The 21,468-nt window shown below is 42.3% G+C and overlaps 2 protein-coding genes and 1 long non-coding RNA gene across 4 annotated transcripts in view; 1 reads left to right on the top strand and 2 right to left on the bottom strand.

Moving 5' to 3' along the window:
- The window catches only part of WDR35 (WD repeat domain 35), a 52,582-nt gene extending 51,235 nt beyond the window's left edge, over positions 1-1,347 (bottom strand). The window contains exons 1-2 of one of the 2 annotated variants that reach the window (XM_017893324.1): positions 1,219-1,347; positions 387-504 (exon numbers count right to left, since the gene is read on the bottom strand). In XM_017893324.1, the coding sequence (XP_017748813.1) occupies positions 387-504; positions 1,219-1,242 (142 nt within the window). In that variant the 5' untranslated portion in view covers positions 1,243-1,347. The remainder of the gene's footprint in view (positions 1-386; positions 505-1,218) is intronic. The other variant, XM_017893322.1, reaches the window with a different exon arrangement.
- Positions 1,348-1,365: 18 nt separating this feature from the next.
- On the top strand, positions 1,366-15,966 carry LOC108543019 (uncharacterized). The gene is made up of 3 exons (XR_001889428.1): positions 1,366-1,449; positions 10,784-10,855; positions 15,893-15,966. It is a non-coding gene; the product is annotated as an uncharacterized LOC108543019 (long non-coding RNA).
- Positions 3,424-21,468, bottom strand: part of MATN3 (matrilin 3) — a 22,320-nt gene continuing 4,275 nt past the window's right edge. Inside the window, exons 2-8 of the mRNA XM_017893325.1 lie at positions 17,868-18,434; positions 15,047-15,172; positions 13,827-13,952; positions 11,996-12,121; positions 8,713-8,838; positions 5,887-5,997; positions 3,424-4,471 (exon numbers count right to left, since the gene is read on the bottom strand). Of these exons, the coding sequence (XP_017748814.1) occupies positions 4,416-4,471; positions 5,887-5,997; positions 8,713-8,838; positions 11,996-12,121; positions 13,827-13,952; positions 15,047-15,172; positions 17,868-18,434 (1,238 nt within the window). The 3' untranslated portion in view covers positions 3,424-4,415. The remainder of the gene's footprint in view (positions 4,472-5,886; positions 5,998-8,712; positions 8,839-11,995; positions 12,122-13,826; positions 13,953-15,046; positions 15,173-17,867; positions 18,435-21,468) is intronic.

Raw genomic sequence — 21,468 nt, 5'->3', positions numbered from 1 at the left:
ACCACTAATGTATCTAATAAGCAGAAAGGATAGGCCTGTAAATAATCCGCCAGATTTTCTTACTGAAATGTTGACTCACAGGATTTGTATTAGACTCCTAATAATACAGTACAATAATTAGATATAGCATAACACAGTGACTTATTTTCATTCTTCGTTATTTTTCATTCTCCATTAATAACTCAGCAAAAACAATCTGATGTTTACATTCAACATTCTCCGAACTTTATTGCAAACATACTCCAGAAAAAACACCATAAAATGTTGGTTTTCCCCTTAAAATAATCAGAATTGCATACTGACAGATACCATGAGTAAATTGCATGAACAAATAACATTAGCCAATTTTCTACCAATTTCAAACATGTGGGCTTGCATTCATTTACCTGTCTGCGTCTCTAATTTCAAAACTTGCAGTAATCCATTTTCACCACCGCATGCTATGAACCCTTGTCCCTTGTTCCAGGATACACACTTCAGCTTCACGTTATTGGGAATGGAAATCTGTAAAAGCAACCATAGCCGCACTAGCAACTTTTCACGAAGGAGGTGGGAAATAAGTCTGCAGGAGATGAAGGCTGAAGAAAATCTTCCAAGAAGAAAACGGGCGGTCTTGCAGAAAAAAAACGAGCTGTTGTGAAATGGGCATGGTCCCTTGAACTGACCCGGGCTCTAGCCTTTGGGAAAGAGAGAAAGAAGTGCAAAAAAGAGAAGGATACTGACTGCGGAGGAAGCCAACGACAGAGTCACCGGGTGGATTTTTTAAAGGGAGGGCGGGGAGCGGGTATAAATCCATACCACCAGTCCCTCTTCCTTTTTACCCACAACACTTAGGCTATCCTATTGTTATTTCTTTTCTCTTGCCCAGTGGCTCGTGGTGATCCAAAGAGTTTAAATCACGTGGATCAGCAACAAGTGGAGGAGGAAAGAGAGAGTAGCACGTGGCGACCTATCCTCGAGCCAACCAAAAGGACCTAGCCAGGGGCAGGAATGGGAGAGAGCTAAGAGAGGGCGGCGGGCTCGGTCAAGTACTGTCTGGGGCTCTGGGAACCGCAGGAGGAGGTAGGAGGCTGGACCCGGCGGGAAGGATGGCGGCGGAATGGCGAAGCCACGATCAGGACCGGGTGAAGCAGCCTGGCTTCTCGGGAAGGCAGCGGGAATCGCCGCAGGCTGCGGGAATGGCGGGGAAACGAGGACGCCTTCCCCCAGGAAACTCACTTTCTTGGTCAGGTAGAAGAACATCGTGGGATTCCCTAGAGGGTCACGACGGCTGCTAAGGCCCTCGACCGGTAACGGTTCTACGTTTCCAATGGGGAGTACCAGCAGCTGCGGAAAGCTCCCGTCGCCCTGGCAACCGCGATGTTGCCCCGTCGCATCCGGGGCGCCGCGGGGCACTTCCGGTGACGCCCTCGCACCGGGTACCGGCGTAGTGAGCCTGCGCGGACGTCGGTGCGTTGGGGGAGCCGGGTGCGAGGCGGTAGCCGGGTGCGAGGCGGTAGCCGGGTGCGAGGCGGTAGCCGGGTGCGAGGCGGTAGCCGGGTGCGAGGCGGTAGCTGTATAGTCCTGTTTCCTGGCGTCTCGGCCTTTCTGCTCTCCGCAAGGAGCTGGGTCGCGACCTGTCCCTGCCAGCCGTGCACTCGCTCTCTGCGCCCTGTCTCGTGGTCACTGCCGCCCTCCCTCCCGCCACACCTCTGTTGATAGCGGTGGAGCCGCTCCTCAGGTGGCAGTACTATAAACTTAGGAGGAAAGGCGCCCGTTCTAATGAGGGCAAATTATTTAGTATTTTGTAAGTTCCAAAGTTCCAACATTCTTGAAAGGGAAAAACCTTTTACTGTATTTGATAGGCTGGCGCCCCGGGCCAGATGAAAGTGCAAATGTGCGTGCTGAGATCTCGTAACCCTTCTCTGTGTCTTTGGGGATTGGACAACCTCTAGAGCAATTTAGGAATAGAAGATTTTGTTTATTCCGCTTGTTTTGACATTTTTTAACAGTTTAATTATTACCGCAACCCCGAGGATCCTTTTCAAGGAATTTGTATAAACATTGGGTAATTAATAGCGTACAATTGCTACTGGGGCATAGCCTCCCGTTTTACAATATTTGAGCGTTTGGTGTTTTCTCGTCTAGAGTCGACTGTTACATATTCTCTTCTTTTTCTTACCTTATTTCTTTCTTCATTCTCCTTTGTCCTTTTTGAATGCCTGAGAGTTACAAAGCCTCAAAATATAAGGCATAGGGCAGAAATCCAAGTAGAACCAATCTCATGAAATTATTTGGTCTCACCCATGTTTTTATTTCTGGTTTTCCCTTTTACCATAATCTAGCATGTAATTTATGCATCAGTAGTTAATTTCTCCACTTGGAGTCTTTTACCATCTCAGACAAAAATAAAACATAAAAATCCTCCAATCCTTTGACCTCGGTGATTTGTCTCACCCAGCACAATCTATTACAGAATTGACAATAGTCTCTAGTGCCTTTCCTAACAAATCTAAACTCCATCCAAAATCAGATCTTCCCTCAATCCTAAATGTTTTCACTAGGGAGCCCCCACCTTAAGTAAGGCAGTATGCTTTCTGCGGGGCAACCTTCCATCCGGCTCTGCTTCCCAAGCCACTTTATGTATTCCGTGATGGTCCTACCCTCTTAACAGGCCAGTTGTGCCTAGCCAAACCAACACAAATCAGTCTCCCTGAGGAATTATTTCCAAACTTAACCCAATCCCATTCAGATAATACGTTTGTTTTCTATTGTTTGTGTGTCTGTTTAAGATATGTTGGCCCCTGCCCATAGGCTCCCTACACTGGACGCATAAGACAAATAAGTATTATCTAACCCAGGAGTTCCCAATAAACTGGCCAAGACATGATTAGTTGAAGCTAGTTACTAATGGTGACACTTGAAAACTCACCTCTCTTTAAATATTTTTCCCTTCTTGCACATGAACTCTCATTTATTCCTTCTATACTACCATTTCTCTGTGGTATATTAATACGTATTACTGATTTGGGGCTCAAACAAGTCTGGAAAATACTACTGTAGCTCTGTGTCATACCCTTTCAAATTTTTTGAAAAGTAACATGTTTTATATATTTCCTTGGTATATTTAGTTTTTGTTCCTTCCTTAAAGTTTATATTTTATATTTACATCTGTAGGTTATATTTGCTTTTCAGGAGCTTATATTAATGTAAAGGTCATCATTATTTTATCCAAATTTAGGTAATTTTATATTGAAGCCTTTCTTTTGAACCTGAACTTACACTTTTAGCCTCAAGTGTGAGGTTAAACTATAGGAGGAGTATCAAACTTCTGTCTTTTGATAAGAAACTGTTGAATATCAAAATAATTGTTAATTCAGTATAATTTAAAGAAATATGTTTAATAGACAAAATTGATGAGTCATCAAAAAACAGACATGATAGTATGTAAAGGTAATAACTTTTATTAAAGACAATACAAACCAATAAAAGAATTGAGCAGTGCAAAATTTAAAGGACTGTTTTGTTCTAAAAGTTGCAAGTTTCAAAGCCAAAAGAATTATATGTATCTAATATATAAGTAAATATGTTAGACTTTCACGCCTGTAATCCCAGCACTTTGGGAGGCCGAGGTAGGCAGATCACTAACATTAAAAAGACATTAGATTTTGTCGATTTATAGCAATTTTATAAATATATAACTTTATCACTTGGATCCTGAAGCAAAATAATAAAATCAATTTAGGATTTCTTGTACTTGGTAAAAAGTTTAACACCCTAAATTCACAACTAGTGCTCTTTAGTAGTGCATTTCTTTCAAAGACCAGAATGAATTAAAAATGGCAATGTAATGTTCACTTGATCTGTGTTAATTATTTTTAGATATGTGTATTACAATCTATTATTGATCACATCTTCAATAATACTGCAACAAAATAAGCAAAAAACAAAAAGTGTTAAACAGTTCAAAATTACATTGATCTCAGTTACATGAAGTTGTATGTGTAAATACCTTGTACAATTTGCACTCTCAGTAATAAGATTGATTTATATTATAAATACTATCAAAAGAAACTAGACCTAAAGTTTCCATCATGAATATGGTTGTCTGATATAAACATTTAGAAATTAAATGGCTCAATTAGTAGATAAGGAAATGTTAAACTTTTCATTCTATTTCCTACCAATCATTTCACAGTCATAACTTAGAGACACTAAAGTTTGCTCTTAATAAGGATCTGCATATTTATTTCCTTGGAAAAATCATGCTGATTCTCCAGAAGATCTTCATACAATTTATCAGGTAATATTCAAGCATTAATACAGGTAATGGCAAATTATTAGCAAGAACATTGGCAATAACAGGTGTGCAAAAGAATGCATGAGTATTAAGTATACCAAGCTGTCCCCATTTCCAGGTGAGAAATTGGAGCAATTTAACGATGTATTTGTCCATATTCATTTACTTGCAACTTCTCCAAAATGCCATCAAGTGGCAAGTTGTTAAGGCCAACACCATTTATTTTTACACATTAGAAAATATAAACACACTTTCAAACACTGCAACACAAGATAAAACGATAATGTCCTATGATAAGTGGGAAAAAAGAGCAAAACTGCTTTCTCACCAAAAGCTGAATTTAGTTTAAAAGTCAAACATCCTGTTCTTCAGAGAGCACAATAAAAGTAGACCACTGCAGTGGTCTTCAGATGTTTTTGTTGATATAAAATTTAATTGGAGCAGCATCTTAGTGTGAGGGATGGGGGAAACAATGTTTATGATGTCTTGATTAAAGGGATAGTTGGATTGTCCCTTTGTTTGGCTCTCTCAAGATTCTGCTCTTCTAAGAAATGCACCTTAGTAGATCTAGGGTAAATGAGAAGCATGCCTTTCTTGTGAAAAGTTAGGAGAATGGTGATATGAAATGAGAGATGGGAAAAGAAAATGCCAACTGATTCCAAGTAGTGTCCTAAGCAAGTGAAGGATTTGGAAATTGATTCTTTCCAATTATCTGTACTTCCCTTAAAAGTCTCTGCATATGCCTAGATGGTACCTACCACAATCTGAATTCCACTCCTCTAGGGTACATAGGAACAGAGTTGTTAACTTGAACTGTTCTGAGAAACTTTTCCCGAGTTACTCCTTTGGAGAAAGAATTGATTTTGAAAGTTTCTGAGATTGTATCGTGTTACATTTTAAAATCTGCTTTTTTTTTTTTTTTTTGAGACGGAGTCTCGCTCTGTCGCCCGTGCTGGAGTACAGTGACCGGATCTCAGCTCACTGCAAGCTCCACCTCCCGGGTTTTACGCTATTCTCCTGCCTCAGCCTCCCGAGTAGCTGGGACTACAGGCGCCCACCACCTCGCCCGGCTAGTTTTTTGTATTTTTAGTAGAGACGGGGTTTCACCGTGTTAGCCAGGATGGTCTCGATCTCCTGACCTCGTGATCCTCCCAAAGTGCTGGGATTACAGTCTTGAGCCACCACGCCCGGCCTAAAATCTGCTTTTTGACCACTTGGCTAGTTAAAGTGTACAACTGTGTAATCTGAGATATCACATCCCATTAATCAGCTGACTTACCGTGTACATTTACAGATTCTGAACTAAGAAAGCCATATTAAGGAATCATTAGCATAAATGTTCCATCTGTTATGTAAGAGCATATACAGTTATGGAAAAGCACCAGGGAACAAAATAGGCAGCTTTTACATGTAAATATTGAATGGGTGAAACAGTCTATTAAACCATTAGAAAAGAACTCTAACGTTTTTTAAGTTGTGTATTACTACTGCTCATACTAAAACCTAACAAATAAGTCACTTGCCTGTGGAATGTCTTAAAGTGTTTGGCTCAATTGTATACCTAGGTTGGCTCCAGGCAGAAGCAGAAAACCATCCAGAAAGGATATGTTTAGTGTTCAGTCTTTGAAGAGACGAGCTGACCTTCTCCTGGAATGCCAGTGTAGCTTCACATCCACAGACATCTTCAGTAGAAACGAGTCTTCGTGCTTCCTCAATGGCTGAAGACAACGACAGTACACAAATATACTATCTAGGAATAGCTATATAGGAATCATAACAAATCAGGAAATCCACAACTGAATATTTCCACCATTAAAGACTTATCTAAGTGCATTTTCCAACAGTTAAAGGGATATATGAACAAACAAAAAGATGAGAAAATACTTATCACAGAAAAATTCATCTTAGGAGACATTGGGAAAATGTTTATAATTGTCAAAGCTGAGTGATTCTTAAATGAGGGTTCATTATTTTATTCTCTGTACTTTTGTGATTGCCAGAAATTATTCATGATAAAAGTAAATTTAGAAAAACATGGTTGGTATAGGGGGAGGCCAGGGATATAGAGATAAGACAGTGTTCATGTGATACTGTGTAATTAAGAAAGGAAAATGGGCCTGGTACAGTGCCTTATTCCTATAATGCCAGCACTTCTGGAGGCTGAGGCAGAAGGATCACTTGAGGCAAGGAGTTCAAGACCACCCTGGGCAACAAAGCAAGGCCCTGTCTCTACAAAAAAGTAAAATAGCCAGGCATAGTGGCACAAAACCGTAATCCCAGCTACTCAAGAGGCTGAGGCAGAGGATCACTTGAGCCCAGGAGTTCAAGGCTGCAATGAGCCATGATCACACCACTGCACTCCAGTCTGGGTCACAGCGTAAGACCCTGTCTCTTAAAAATAAATAAATAAAAATAAAACTAGGACAATAGTACTCTATTTGTATGGCCAAAAGGTATCAAAGGTGAAAACTAGGGCCAGGCATGGTGGCTCACACCTAAAATCCCAGCACTTTGGGATGCTAAGGTGGGTGGATCGCTTGAGGTCAGGAGTTTGAGACCAGCCTGGACAACATAGTGAAACCCCGTCTCTAATAAAAACACAAAAATAAGCTGGGCATGGTGGCACACGCCTGTAATCCCAGCTACTCTGGAGGCTGAGGCAGGAGAATCGCTTGAACCCAGGAGGCAGAGGTTGCAGTGAGCTGAGGTCGCACCACTGCACTCCAATCTGGGTGACAGAGTGAACGCCGTCTCAAAAAACAAACAAAAAAAAGATAAAAATTGGTTAAGTCCTGATTTCCTGTAGAGGGCTGTTATTCTATTGAATGGTTTGAAGTGAGAGTCGTAGTTCTTACCAATAAATACTTTGGAACTGAAAATTCAGGTTTGTATTGACATTTAGCCAAATATAAGAGGTGATAAAAGTAATTCCTATTTCTTTCTGTAATTCAGTGAGGCAGCTACTCCTATTCAGTATCAGGGCTCCTCCTAAAGTTATGAATAGAAATAAGAGTAACTTCCCAGGTCTGAGGACTGGTGTATCATCTTCCAATGGAGTCATTCCATTGCCTGAGGACAGGAAATGGTCCTTTGCTGCAACATTTTTACTCTAACATTTTACAAAGATCCAACATAGGGATGGGAGATCATAAATTCATTAAATATAATCTATCATCTATCCACCTGTCTAAATCCTATTGAACCTTTTAGGGACAGCCAGTCCAAATCCCATCTTAATCAGTCAATAAACCAGGAAGTATCTATTGAATATCAACTACCTGTCCATGATCCCTGTATCCATAAGATGGGTACTTATAATACTTGTTCAGTGTCTGTCTTGCCTGATAGTCTCTAAGCTCTAGGAGGGCATGGGCTGAGTAGGATATTCTAATTAAAACACTTCACAGAAAATTGTAAACCTGGATTGTAGAAAAATTGAAAGTTGAGAAATGGATCTCAAACTCCATTTCTCAAACCTGGGTTGTAGCAAAATTGAAAGTTGAGAAATGGAGAAATGGTGCTTACAATAGCACCAGAAGGAATAAAATAGTTAGGAATATTTTTAAAAGTACAAGACTTGTACACTGAAAACTACAAAACAATTTTGAAAGAAATTAAAGAAGACCTAAAATAAAATTAAATTAAATTAAATTAAAATGAAAGACATACCATGTTAATGGAATGAAAGACTGTTAAAATGGCAGTACTCCCCAGGAAAAGATGCCTCACCTCATTAGTAACCAGGAAATGAAAAAAGCATCCACTAGATTGGCAAAAATGTAATTCAGCAAAACCAGATGTTGGCAAGAATGTGGTTCTTGGCTTCTGACAAGCAAAAGCATTGAGGGGAGGGTGGAAACGAGTGAGTGCAGGGCATGCTCCTGGACCATCAAACAGCCCACTGTGGCTGGACCAGGATGCAGGAAGAATCTGAATCTGGGGGCAAATGTAGTAGAAAAGTTTTAAAAGCCAGGATGAGAGAAGTAGTTACCATGGGCTGAGGGGAGCGGGTGATGGGCAGTTATTGTTTCATTGGTACAGAGTTTTCTTTTGGGATGATAAAAAATTTCTGGAGATGGATAGTGGTGGTTGTTGCCCAACAATGTAAATGTACTTAATGCCACCAAACTATACACTTGAAAATAATTGAAATGGTAAATTTTATGTGTATTTTACCACAATAAAAAAAATCCAGATTTAGGCAGAAAGTTTAATTATTAAGAAAAATGTGAAAAAGAGAGAAGACAGAAACAGCTCATGGAGGGTAGGCTGCCTGGTGGAGGGGTATCACTGTTTTATTCTGTAGACCAGTGGGAGCCACTGGAGAATTCTGACAAGGAGAAAGAATCACAGCTGTGTCTTACAAAGAAAAAGGCTTACTCCTGAAAAAATTTTCCTACCGAAGGAAATGGGCTTAAAGGGCTGATCCTCACCTGAGCATGTTTTCTTGTCCTCATTTAAGGTATAGCCAGGATAACAATCACAATGGTACGATGCGGCCCCATCACTCACACAAATGTGCTGGCAACCATGAGAGCCTAGAGCACACTTGTCACGGACTGACCGCACGTGGCGCAGGAAAAAAAATATTCACACATTAAATAGAAAAGTAAACACAAATGTCTGAGAGAAGAAGTTTCCATTTGGTCCCCGCAAGTGCTGAGAATGCAGTCGTAGTCAGTAGTCAGCAACAGGCCCCATGCTGCAGGAGCAAGCCTGTTTTCTCTTCCCATACCTCTCATCCCTTTGGCCTCACATCACACACATTCCTTTCCTTTATATCTCTTGCAGATATCCAAGGGTACCTTTTCTTTTTTTCTACCCACAGCATTGGGTGGCACTGAGTCTTGACTGTATTCCAGAACTTACCTCCAGCCTTTCCTGATGACTACTAATGCTTCCATCATCCCCAGCTACTCATGGATCATCATCACCACCACCAAAAATAATGTTTGAGGGACCTAGTCGTACATGGAGCTAACTTTGATGCTGCACAAAAAGCACTATATTGACCAAGTGCCTGCCTTCGTAGCTTACAAAGTGGAACAGAAAACATTAACCTGGAGACACATGCACACACACACAAGCACAGATGGGAAAATGATACAGTATTAGTAATAATGATGATGTGTATGATTAGAGAGTGAAGTATGTACTATGTATCACAAATAACATTTCAGGGACAAATGCAGTTTGCCCAAATTTGAGTGGAGAGCAGAGCAAAGTGCCATACTCATCTCATGTTCAGACTGGCCTAGGACAAATAAAGCAGCAATTCTCCTTTAAAACCCAGAAAGTCTTCCTAGACACATAGGTTCCTCCTTTGCCATTGCAGGAACCAAAACAGTTTATTTCCCTCTAACTTTCCTCTTAAATGTCATTTCACATGCAGAACCTTTTGTGGCTCACTAATGCCTATAGAATAGCTTTGTGTGAAATGCGAGGCAATATATAATCTATACATTAAGTGCCTTTCCAATCTTAATATGGCTATTCCCTTTCAGTGCTACAATTTAGATTTTTTTTTCAGCAAAATGCCTTCTAGCAGGGTGTTTCATTTTTTTCACCTCATTCCAGCTTAGTACCCACTCTACAGGTAGCAAATGGACATGCTTCCAGCCCCTGGCCCTGATCTGGGGCTCCACGTTTAATTTACAAGCCTTCCTACCACTAGCAAGGGAAAAGCAGACCATTAGAAGGGATCCGATCCATGGGATGTTCCTCAGCTTTATAGCAGTATTCACTATTACTTTAAAATATATAAATAGGCCAGGCACAGTGGCTCACACCTGTAATCCCAGCACAAGGCAGGTGCCAAGGCAGGTGTATTGCTTGAGCTCAGGAATTCAAGACAAGCTTGGACAAAATGTCAAAACCCCATCTCTACAAAAAATACAAAAATTAGCCAGGTGTGGTGGCATGCGCCTGTAGTCCTAGCTACTCAGGAGGCTGAGGTGGGAGAATCACTTGAGCCTGGGAGGTAGAGGCTGTAGTGAGCCAAGATCACACCACCACACTCTAGCCTGGGTGACAGAGTGAGACCCTGTCTCAAAAAAGAGAAGAATAAAAATATATATATATATGTATAACTAACTTTCCCACTAGTATGTCTTTCTCTTCTGTCCCTCTTCACTCTCCTGTGCTTTGTACACTAAGACAGTATGGCTTAGTGGTTAAGAGCCTATGTAACCACTAGAGCAAGTACCTGGGTTTGAACCCTGGGTCTGCTACTTGCTAGTGGAGTAACCATGGGCAGATTACTTAATCAGTTTCCTTTTAAAGTTGCTGTCAGTATTAAGGGGCATTAGTGTAGCTAAAATGCCTAGAATCCTGCATGGCCTACAGTAGGCATTGAAGAATATGGGATACTGGCATCTGACAGTGTTGTCTGCCTTCACTGAAAATTTTCTTTGATTTATGTTTTTCTTAAAAATAAATTGCTTCACTGTATTCCATACTATCTGTTAGTTGAAATGGAAATTTGTTTTTGGTTTGTTTTCCCAGGTCTTCAATGTTCCTGGCAGCTTAAAGTACCAACTGGGACGCTTGTCACTAGTTCGAGAAGTACAGCCATAGGTGAATTCTCTCTACCCCAACCTTCTTAGTCGTCCTGCCCTGAACAAATTAGCTCAAGCCAGTCCCTGGCCAGTGCCACTTTCCATTTCTCTCCATCGAAACCTTCACCCTCCTTCAAGGCCCAACACCAGCCCTTCGCAGATGCCCACCTCCCCAGCCTCTACAGCCCTTCGTTTCCATCCGTCCCTCTCCCTGGCTCGGTCTCTGCTTTCCTAAGGAGCTGGCTGTCTGTTCACCCAGGCTTCACTTGCTCACAGGCAGAAACTTACGCTTCTTTATATGCTCACAATACTTAGTGCCATACTGGGAACAAAGTAGGTGCCCAGTATTTTTTTATTGGTTTCACCCATGGGACTGGGTGACATGCCATTTCCCTTTGTCTGTCTTGATGAAGTCTGTATCTCCTCAAGGGAGAGGAAAATAAACATCAAATCTAAAACACATTCAATATGCCAAAGCTAAGCAACACCTTGAGAGCTTGGAATTTCTCTCAGGAGTGTTTTTACATTTATAAATGCCACCCTGTCCTGCCAGTAAGTTTAAATCAATTTAATGAGGATTAACAGCACTGGCCTGGGTTCATTGGCCAATGTATAAGGCTGAGTTTCACCGATGATTGATCGTCTAGAAACTGCCAAGGAGTGACCGGCCTCAAACTTACTGGAAGATCTGTGTGGGTCTAATTCAGGCATTCACAAAGTCTTCTTTACTAAAATCATCCAGCTTTAAGATCAACACTACAGAAAAGTTCCAGGCCAAGTTTTAACTGGAAAAAGATCAGTTCATCCTATCACACCAAATAGTTACTGTCCAGCTGATTTCCACTAAAGTTTTCTCTTTGCTTAAAAGTCTTCAGTGTACAGAGCTATAAAATTTTCCTGGATAAGGACCCTACATTTAATTAGCTTTTCTCATATCCCCCACTCCCTACCTATTTCCCAGTAATTTTCTGAAGTAATCTGTGTTTGCTCCAGTGAGCTCACCACCCTCTGAGCAATGTGTGCCTTCATCTAAAAGTATGGTCGAATGTCTGAACCTTGATTCCTTAAGTTACCTTTAAAAACCTCTTTGCTGGTTAGCTGCAAGTTGGTTTCACTGTAAAAGACCCAAGAATGAAAGAATTGTTTGAATGGATCTTACCTGAACATGTTTTTTTATCTGCATTCAGAGTGTAGCCATCATAGCATTCACAATGATAGGACCCTGTTCTGTCATTCACACAAATGTGCTGACACCCATGGGTACCCAAAGCACATTTATCTTGAGCTGTGAAACAAAAATTCAGGAGACAAGAAATAAAAGGTGGAAGAGTATTTTATTACCCATGGATAGAAACCTTATTTGCAGCTGGAAACATGAGGAAAACTTACTGGAAACGATTCAAAGCCATTGGCACTGTTTTTTTCTAACTAGAAGTTAACTGAGTTAAGTGAAATCCTGCACATACAATAATTATTCTCTGACCTTCCACAATTGCTTTTCAAAATCATCAGTATTGAGTTTTTATAGCCTAAGTATCTCATAAATACTTTCTAAAGCACTCCTTTTAGCCTTATTGTACTTATCCCAACTCGGCAGGGCAGGATACCAACAGTTGTGCGGGTAATTACGCTAGATTCAGAAAAACACAGAATTAGAGTTTCAAGAAATTGTAGTTCAACCCTCTCCTGTTTTTTAAATGAGGGAAAGGGGCACAAGGGAGACCAGTTGATTCAGAGCAGCATAAAACTCAAGACAAATTTTCATTCAATGCACTTTCCTCTGTACTGATATATTTTTAAACTATTTTTTACTTTTAAACTTTTCATCTGAGATAATTTCAGATTTATGAAAAAGTTGCAGCTGGGCGCGGTGGCTCACACCTGTAATCCCAACACTTTGGGAGGCCGAGACGGGCGGATCACGAGGTCAGGAGATCGAGACCATCCTGGCTAACAAAGTGAAACCCCATCTCTACTAAAATACAAAAAAAAAAAAAAAAAAAAAAAAAAAATTAGCGAGGCCTGGTGGCGGGCGCCTATAGTCCCAGCTACTCAGGAGGCTGAGGCAGGAGAATGGCATGAACCCGGGAGGTGGAGCTTGAAGTAAGCCGAGATCGCGCCACTGCACTCCAGCCTGGGTGACTCCATGTCAAGAAGAAAAAAAGTTGTAAAAACAGTGCAAAAATTTCCTCTACTTCACCTTGTTTCCCCAAACAGTAATTTACATAACCATAGTATGATTGTCAAGCCAGAAATTAACATTGATACAATATGATTTGCTAATCTACAGACTTTATTCAAATGTTGCCATTAATGTCCTTTTTCTGGTCCAAGATCCAATCCAGGATTCCACATTGCATTCAGTTTCACATCTCCTTTGTCCTCTCCAATCTTCCTAAGTCTTTCTTTGTCTTTTATGACTTTCATGCTTCTGAGAAGTACTGGAAAACTATTTTGCGAACTAAGAATGTCTCTCAGGTTGGGTTTGTCTAATCTTTCCTCATGAAGAGACCTGAATTTTTAGCAAGAATACTACAGTTGTGCTGTTGTGTCCACAGTATTGAGCCCAGCATGTCAGGTCATCCATGATGTCACTATGTGTCATCACTGATGATGTTAACTTTGATCACTTGGTTAAGGTGATGTCTGCCAATTTCTCCACTGTAAAGTTACTGTATTTCCCTTTGTAGGCAACAAGTACCTTGTGGGTTGTTATGTGATTTCAACCTACTAAATTGTCTGTAGCATTTGGGAAAGATTGTTTGGGCTGGATACAGAGAAGGAAATGAGCAACACATTTATATATTTGGGCCGAGATACATACATGTTACCATTTCTGATGTTTTGGATAAAACTTAAAAATGGGAAAAGCTTAAGGTGGCAAGAGAGGAAAACACACCAACTTCCTAGTCAATGTGACCTGCCCTTCCATCACTGGGTAGGTAGGCAGATAGCTAAGTAGCAATAGTAAAGACTCCTCCCTCACTTACCTGAACAAGTTTTCCTGTCTTCATTCAAGGTATAACCTTCATAGCACTCACAATGATAAGAGCCACTTCTGTCGTTCACACAGATGTGCTCACATCCGTGGGTGTTAAGAGCACACTTATCAAGAGCTATCAAAAGATGATTGGGACAAATGTAAATGCATGCAGAGCATGGCAGAAATAAATAATTATGGGCCACGCCACTTACACACACACACACACACACACACACACACACACACACACAGCTAATGAAACAAGGGAGGGGCAGCTGGGAGTTGGGAGCCAACCGTCTGGTCTTGGCTCTTTCACTAAGAGATCCTGTGGCATGGGTACGTTTTTTCCCTTATGTCCATCTCAATTTCATTACCTATAAAATTAAGTTATCTCTAAGCTTTCTTCCTCCCAAAAACATTTTTCTAGGATTAAAAAAAAAAAAAAAATCTAATTCCCATCCCTCATTGACTCCATGTACGTATCTATGTACCAGACCAGTGAGGACCCCTCTAACTTTTTTGCTACTTCTAGATTCCATGAGCATCTATGACTATAGAGAGGAAGAGGGTAGCTTGTATGTAATTAAATAAAATCCAGGAAAAATTTCAAATCCTCAAAAGGACTAAGAATCTTGGACCCTTTTCTTTTCCTTTTTTTGTGTGTGTTTTTTGTTTTTTGTTTTCTGTGAGACAAGTTCTTCCTCTGCGGCAGTGCAGCAGAGGCATTATCATAGCTCACTGCAGCCTCGGTCTCCTGGTCTCAAACAATCCTCCCCCCTCAGCCTCCCAAGTAACTAGGACTACAGGCATGCACCACCACACCTGGCTTATTTTTTTTTATTATTATTTTTTGTAGAGATGGGGTCTCACTATATTGTCCAGGCTAATCTCGAATTAGCCTCAAACTATCCTACCATCTCCACCTCCCAAAATGCGGGAATTATAGGCCTGAGCTACTGCACTCAGCCCGGACCTCTTTCTTAGTAGCCTTTTCTCCTACAGTTTTATTTAAAACTTAAAAAGTATGGAAATAAGCTGATTTATGTATCATTTCACTTTTCTCCCTAAGCTCCTTTTCAGGGAAAACTGCTGATGAACAACAGTAAACCAGCCAAAAGGCAGTTAGGTAAAAAGGGGTCAAAGAATCACAGCACAAGGCCAGTCCAAAACCTGGAGCATAGGTTTCCAAGCATTTGATTCAGTCACGACCCCCTACCCAGGTCTCACCTGAACACGTTTTCTTGTCGGCATTCAAGGTGTATCCTTGGCTACACTCACAGTGGTGCTTGCCTTCCCCATCACTGATGCAGACGTGCTGGCACTGGTGTGTTCCAAGCACACAGGGGTCCAACGCTGTGCAGAGGAAGTTTACAACAGTCAGCACTGACACTTAGGAAACATCTGAGATACCTTCTTCCATGTCAATAGACATTGCTCTCCGGGCTCCTTTCTGAGTCTATCTTTACTTCACTATAAAAAAAGGTTATTTGTTTTCTGCCTCTGGCTTATTAGAAATGCTCCTCTGAAACTAGAAATGTTACTAATTTAAAAGCACACATCTTGCTATATAGACTTTCTCAAGGGAGAAAGGGAATTTGGAGTTTGGAGCTGAAGCCAAACACATAGGCCAGGCAATTGGATGTTTTATTTGGCTTATCCACCTCCCCATGAAAAAAAAAGATTTGTGCTTCCCCACCACAAGAAATGGGAGAACAATAAAGCACAGCCTGAAGTGACGCAAGCTACTTGTCCCATTGCAGCCAGAATCTGAATTCCAAGGTTCTATAGTCTATGTCTAAACAGAATTCTCACACAAGTATGGGTCTAAGCCTAGAATAAACTCACAGGTGGGCAGTGGTACATCTTTGAACATACAAATGGTCTGGATAACTGTCTTCTGAATATGTAAGGTGGGTGAAGTCATCCATACGCTAAATTCATAGTGAACTCATATGCTAATATAAACAGGTTAAAAGAAAAGAACAAAATAAAATGAGATTACATTAGCTAAACTACATCTCCATCTTATTGCTCCTGGAGCCATTTATATCTCACTGGATATTTTTTTCCTAGTGCTTTTGAAAGATGAATCAGCGGATCACGAGGTCGGGAGATCAAGACCATCCTGGCTAACCTGGTGAAACCCCGTCTCTACTAAAAAATAAAAAAAATAAAAAATTAGCCGGGCGAGGTGGCGGGCGCCTGTAGTCCCAGCTACTCGGGAAGCTGAGGCAGGAGAATGGCGTAAACCCGGGAGGCAGAGCTTGCAGTGAGCTGAGATCCGGCCACTGCACTACAGCCTGGGCGACAGAGCGAGACTCCGTCTCAAAAAAAAAAAAGAAAGATGAATCAATGAATTTAGTCATTTCTGAGAAACCAAGGAGGACTGTTGGAGGAGGCGGGCCCCTCCTGTGGCAGGTAACCCAGCCTCCACTGCCCTTGGCAACAGGATAAGGCTAATATTTTTCCAACAAGGGCCTTTTCACGGAATGATCTTTCCAACCCGTTGACTACAACAAGCTGCCACTCAGTCTCTTTTCCATAGAGAGGACATTTTTTCCCTCAGAACAAGCAGGTCTTTTGTACCAGAAGGAAAAGATTGCCACTCACCACTTGTTACTTTATAGCCCTCGAAGCCCAACCCCAGGTGCTAGCTTTGAAACCCAACTTTGCCACAGACCAACATGTTGATGGAAAAGCTCTCACCCACAAGCATGGAGTGGACAAGTGACTTCCTGGGAGAAAGAAAGCCACTTTCTTTTTGGAAACGAATGAATGCCAAGTAGATGCCACCAAAGCCAGTGATGGCTTGTGAAAGCCCAGTGTCCTGGGACAGGAAAGACAAGGGGATCCCAGCCAAGTCTGACTGCAATGAGGCCAAACGTTGCCCCAGAGCAAGACTTCATCTCCCTTTTCTTGACAAACCATTGATGGCTGGGTTTCACATTAACTTAGATTAAAAGTCTCCTTGAAATTTACAATTGTAATTAATTATTGGTTCATTTGTTTGTCTCACCGCCATCCCCAAAATGTTACTTAATGGTAGGGAGAGATTACCTTTATCTTTGTATCATCAGAGATCAATAAATATATGCTGAATAAATAAGTGTGGAATAAATTATATTGCAAAAGGTATCTATGTTTAAAATTCACCTGAACTAGAAATTTGTCCACAACTGCTTGGATATTCATAAAGAGGCATCAAAAGATTATCTCCAGATAATAAAAAAATAAAGCATGAGTCCCACAGATCATAATTCTGATCAGTGACTAAAATAAATTCCAGTGTTGAATGGATCTGTAGTCCTAGATTTGGTCAGTTCATGCTAAAAATTCCAATAAAATTAGCATGTCCTTATTCAAATTCCATCCTAAAGGATGGAAGGAGTAGCAGAGTAACGGAATGATTTTTTAAGATCACCTTGCTTTCTTTCAAGTGAGCTGAAACCCTAATCTGCCTTGTCCCTGAATCCTGTTCTTCAACAAAGAGTAATCAGATAAAGAGCCCAGTCTGAAAACCAGAGCATTCACTCAATGCACGCTCGGGCTGACGGTGACACTGGAATAGAGGCCTGCTGACTCCCCCAAGGACAGATGCTGCTCCCTGTCTTCTGCAGGAGAACAAACAGAGTTCTGTTAGATCTAGAGATGGTAAAACTAAAAAAATATGTATCGGGGGAAAAAATGTAGTGGTGGGGCAGAGGGGACAAGGAGAGGCATCTTGAGTTTTGTTTTTCCTGACCCTGACAGGGAACAGCAGGGTCATTTATCCTGGATATTTGCAGACCTTCACAGTTCTAATGCAAACATGAAGATTTTATGAGCAAACCAATTCCATATAATGCAGCTCTATATTCCTAAACCAATAGAGTGTGTTTAGCTTGGTCACGCACATGTGTGCGTGCGCACACACACACACACTGGATATAGTTAAGTTTTTCATTAAATTTCCACAAAAAAAAAAAAAGAATAATACTCTTTTTCTCTGGGTACATAATGTCTGAACATAACATCCTTTCTAGTTGGAAGCAAAGACTGACCAACTTACCACAGAAGGTTTCCTGGAATCTAGAGGAAAGTTTCTCAATGACCCCATAAGTCTCCACGTAGAAAACATGCTCTTCTAGGGGCTCACTGGCCATCATCTTGAGGGACTCCATGTCTGCCCGGTCCACGCCCACAGCGTAGAGCTCAATACCAGATGCTCGGGCCCGAGCCGCCACCTCGTTCACCTGGTCCTGGGGCCTACCATCTGTCACAATAATGGCCACTTTAGGGATGTTAGAAGAGGGCCCTCGAGCCCCTGCCTCCACTGTGAAGACTTCATCCATTGCTGTCTGGATGGCCAGCCCTGACATGGTGCCTGTTGACAAGGGTGTGATTCGACCCACAGCCTGCTTCAGGGACTGCTTATCCGTGTAGGCCTGGAGTTGGAACTCGATCTTCACAGTGCTAGCATAGTTCACCACTGCCACCCGCGTGTCAGCCGGCCCAATGTTCAGAGTGTCAATTATCCGGGAGACAAAAGTTTTCACTTTGGTGAATTCCAGGGGCCGTACACTACGAGAACTATCAATGAGAAACACCAGGTCCAAGGGCCTGCTTTTACAAACACCTGCAAAAGACCAAGCAATGATCAGACCACAATTAGAAATGCGATAATCCTCACTTCCAGAGAACTCTGGGATTCCAGGAGGCCAGGCAAGGCAACATCTCCTGACCCCAACATCGCCACTGCCTGCAACCTTCCCCAAGACCATTGGGGTGTTGAAAGCACCAAGGACTTCAGAATTCCCTAGTGAGAATTCACCTAGAGGTGTGAAGTTTCCCCAAATACCTCACCTGCAGGCTGGCTGAACCCTGAAATTTCACTTAGAACCTCATCCCTCTGCTTAAGTTTTGCTCCCAAGGACCCTCATGATTCCTGAGAATTAAAGGATTCCAGATGTTTCTTAAGCACCTTGGCTATCTGGAGCAATTGGATAATGTGTCCCTGAACCATGTAAAAGGCCTTGGGCCCTCAGGGACAGCCTCACTGCCAACCACTGTGCCCAGGCCTCAGGCAATGGAAGTCTGAGGCAAGGCACTCAGGGGCTCTTCTGGTGGCCCCCCTCTTTTACTACACTTCTAAGGGGGTGAAAACTGCTCCAGAGTATCCCTGAATCCCCCCTCCATCTGGCCATCATTCCTGTTTAGTGAATTTGGGGGCTCACTGAAGCCCTGAAAATTGTCACTCAAGGCTCTTTCCTTTCCTAATTAAAAGTAGAAAGAGGGACCCAGGTGAGGTGGCTTACGCCTGTAATCTCAGCACTTTGGGAGGCTGGGTGGATCAGCTGAGGTCAGGAGTTCAAGACCAGCCTGGCCAACATGGTGAAACCCCATCTCTATTAAAACTACAAAAATTAGCAGGGCATGGTGGCATGCGCCTGTAATCCCAGCTACTCAAGAGACTGAGGCAGGAGAATCGCTTGAACCTGGGAGGTGGAGGTTGCAGTGAGCTGAGATCACGCCATTGCACTCCAGCCTGGGTGACAAGAGCGAGACTTCATCTCAAAAAAAAAAAGCAGAAGGATACCAACTTAATCTTGTATCTGTTTAGTGCACTTCCATCTTTGTGAGCATGTCTCGTAAGAAGCAAGGATTGTGATCTGGTATCTACCCTACTGCCCCATCAAACTCTCTTGGTCATCTCTCTTTCATGTATTCATTCACCAGAAACATTTTTTGAGGGCCTACATGTACGAAGCCCTGGAGCTACAAAAGCAAATAAGCCAGATTCCCCACCTTCAAGGAACTTATCTCTTTTCTACACTAAAGTACCTGACATACTATAGTATCATAGTACATCAGTACGTTTTAGTGTTCATCTATTCTTTCCCAGTCTTTCCTGTTTCCCCCAACCCCTGTTTGCACACCCTCTGTCCTTGATACAAAAATCAAATCCACAAGTCAGGACGAGACAAGAAAAAAGCCAATTACTGCCGGGCGTGGTGGCTCAAGCCTGTAATCCCAGCACTTTGGGAGGCCGAGACGGGCGGATCACGAGGTCAGGAGATCGAGACCATCCTGGCTAACACGGTGAAACCCCGTCTCTACTAAAAATACAAAAAAAAACTAGCCGGGCGAGGTGGCGGGCGCCTGTAGTCCCAGCTACTCAGGAGGCTGAGGCAGGAGAATGGCGTAAACCCGGGAGGCGGAGCTTGCAGTGAGCTGAGATCCGGCCACTGCACTCCAGCCCGGGCGAGAGAACAAGACTCTGTCTCAAAAAAAAAAAAAGAAAAGAAAAGAAAAAAGCCAATTAGTAAACTTCTTTTCTCTTTTCTTTTTGAGGTGGAGTCTTGCTCCGTCACCCAGGCTGGAGTGCAGTGGTGCAGTCTCGGCTCACTGCAACCTCTGCCTCCCGGGTTCAAGCAATTCTCCTGCCTCAGCCTCCTGAGTAGCTAGGACTACAGGTGTGCACCACCACACCCAGCTAATTTTTGTATTTTTAGTAGAGATGGGGTTTCACCATGTTGGCCAGGCTTGGCTCGAACTCCTGACCTCAGGTGATTCTCCCACCTCGGCCTCCCAAAGTGCTGGGATTACAGGCGTGAGCCACGGCGCCCGGCCGTAAACTTCTTTTTCAAGCCATTCCCCTTCTCACCCAACACACATGCACATGCATACAGGCATTACACGCATGCAGCCCTCAATGGAAATGAGGTCCTGGGGCATGAAGTGTCATTCAAGGCTCTTTCCTTTCCTAATAAGGAGGCAGAAGTTGATGCTACTCTAAGAAGGTAATTTACTTAGTGAGTAGGAAAAAAAGGTAGATTCAAAATTAATGCCTAGACTAAGCACTTTATAGGAAAAAAAGAAAAGAAAAAAACCTTACCTGGAACAGCCTACCTTATGTTTCTGTCTAGTTTTCTTTTAAAAGCAGAAGATTATCTTCTTGTTTTTAGCCTGCTGCTTGGAGGTATTTAATTAACAAAAATAAAATCTTCCTTTCAGTAACACTTTAGGAATCACAAGGTACCAACACATCAACCCTGTGAAACTGGAGGTGCAGAGGTGGTTTTTATACTCATTTTGCAGGTGAGAAACCTGAGGTTCAAGGAGTTGTGAGAACTAGAAAGTGGTAGAGCATGGATTGGACTCCAGGTTTCCAGACTCCAAGCCCCTGCGGGCTTGCTACTGAATCCCAGTTACCTCTCTCTGAGGCAACATTTCCTCCACAAAAGTCAGCATTCTCTCATGTATTCAGTAAACATCCTGCTTGTTGACTTTGAGCCACTGCCCTGAAATATGCTGTACGTCATGTATTTAGTTAAGTCAAAAGGAATTAAACCCAGGCGCAGTGGCTCGCGCCTGTAATCCCAGCATTTTGAGAGGCCAAGGGAGAAGGATCACTTGAGCTCAGGAGTTCTAGACCAGTCTGGGCAACATAGGGAGATCTCATCTCTACAAAAAATTTAAAAATTAGCCAGGCATGGTGGCAGGCACCTGTAGTCCCAGCTTCTCAGGGGGCTGAGGCAGGAGGATCACTTAAAGCTAGAGAGTCAAGGCTGCAGTGAGCCACGATCGCACCACTGCACTCCAGCCTGGATGACAGAATGAGACCCTGTCTCTAAAAGCAAAAAAAAAAAAAAAAGGAATTAAAATTTTTT

The sequence above is a fragment of the Rhinopithecus bieti genome, unplaced genomic scaffold (assembly GCF_001698545.2).
Source record: "Rhinopithecus bieti isolate Rb0 unplaced genomic scaffold, ASM169854v2 scaffold_23816, whole genome shotgun sequence".
NCBI lineage: Eukaryota > Metazoa > Chordata > Mammalia > Primates > Cercopithecidae > Rhinopithecus > Rhinopithecus bieti.
The sequence above is the reverse complement of the archived record's forward strand: the minus strand, read 5'-3'. Positions and strand labels throughout refer to the sequence as shown.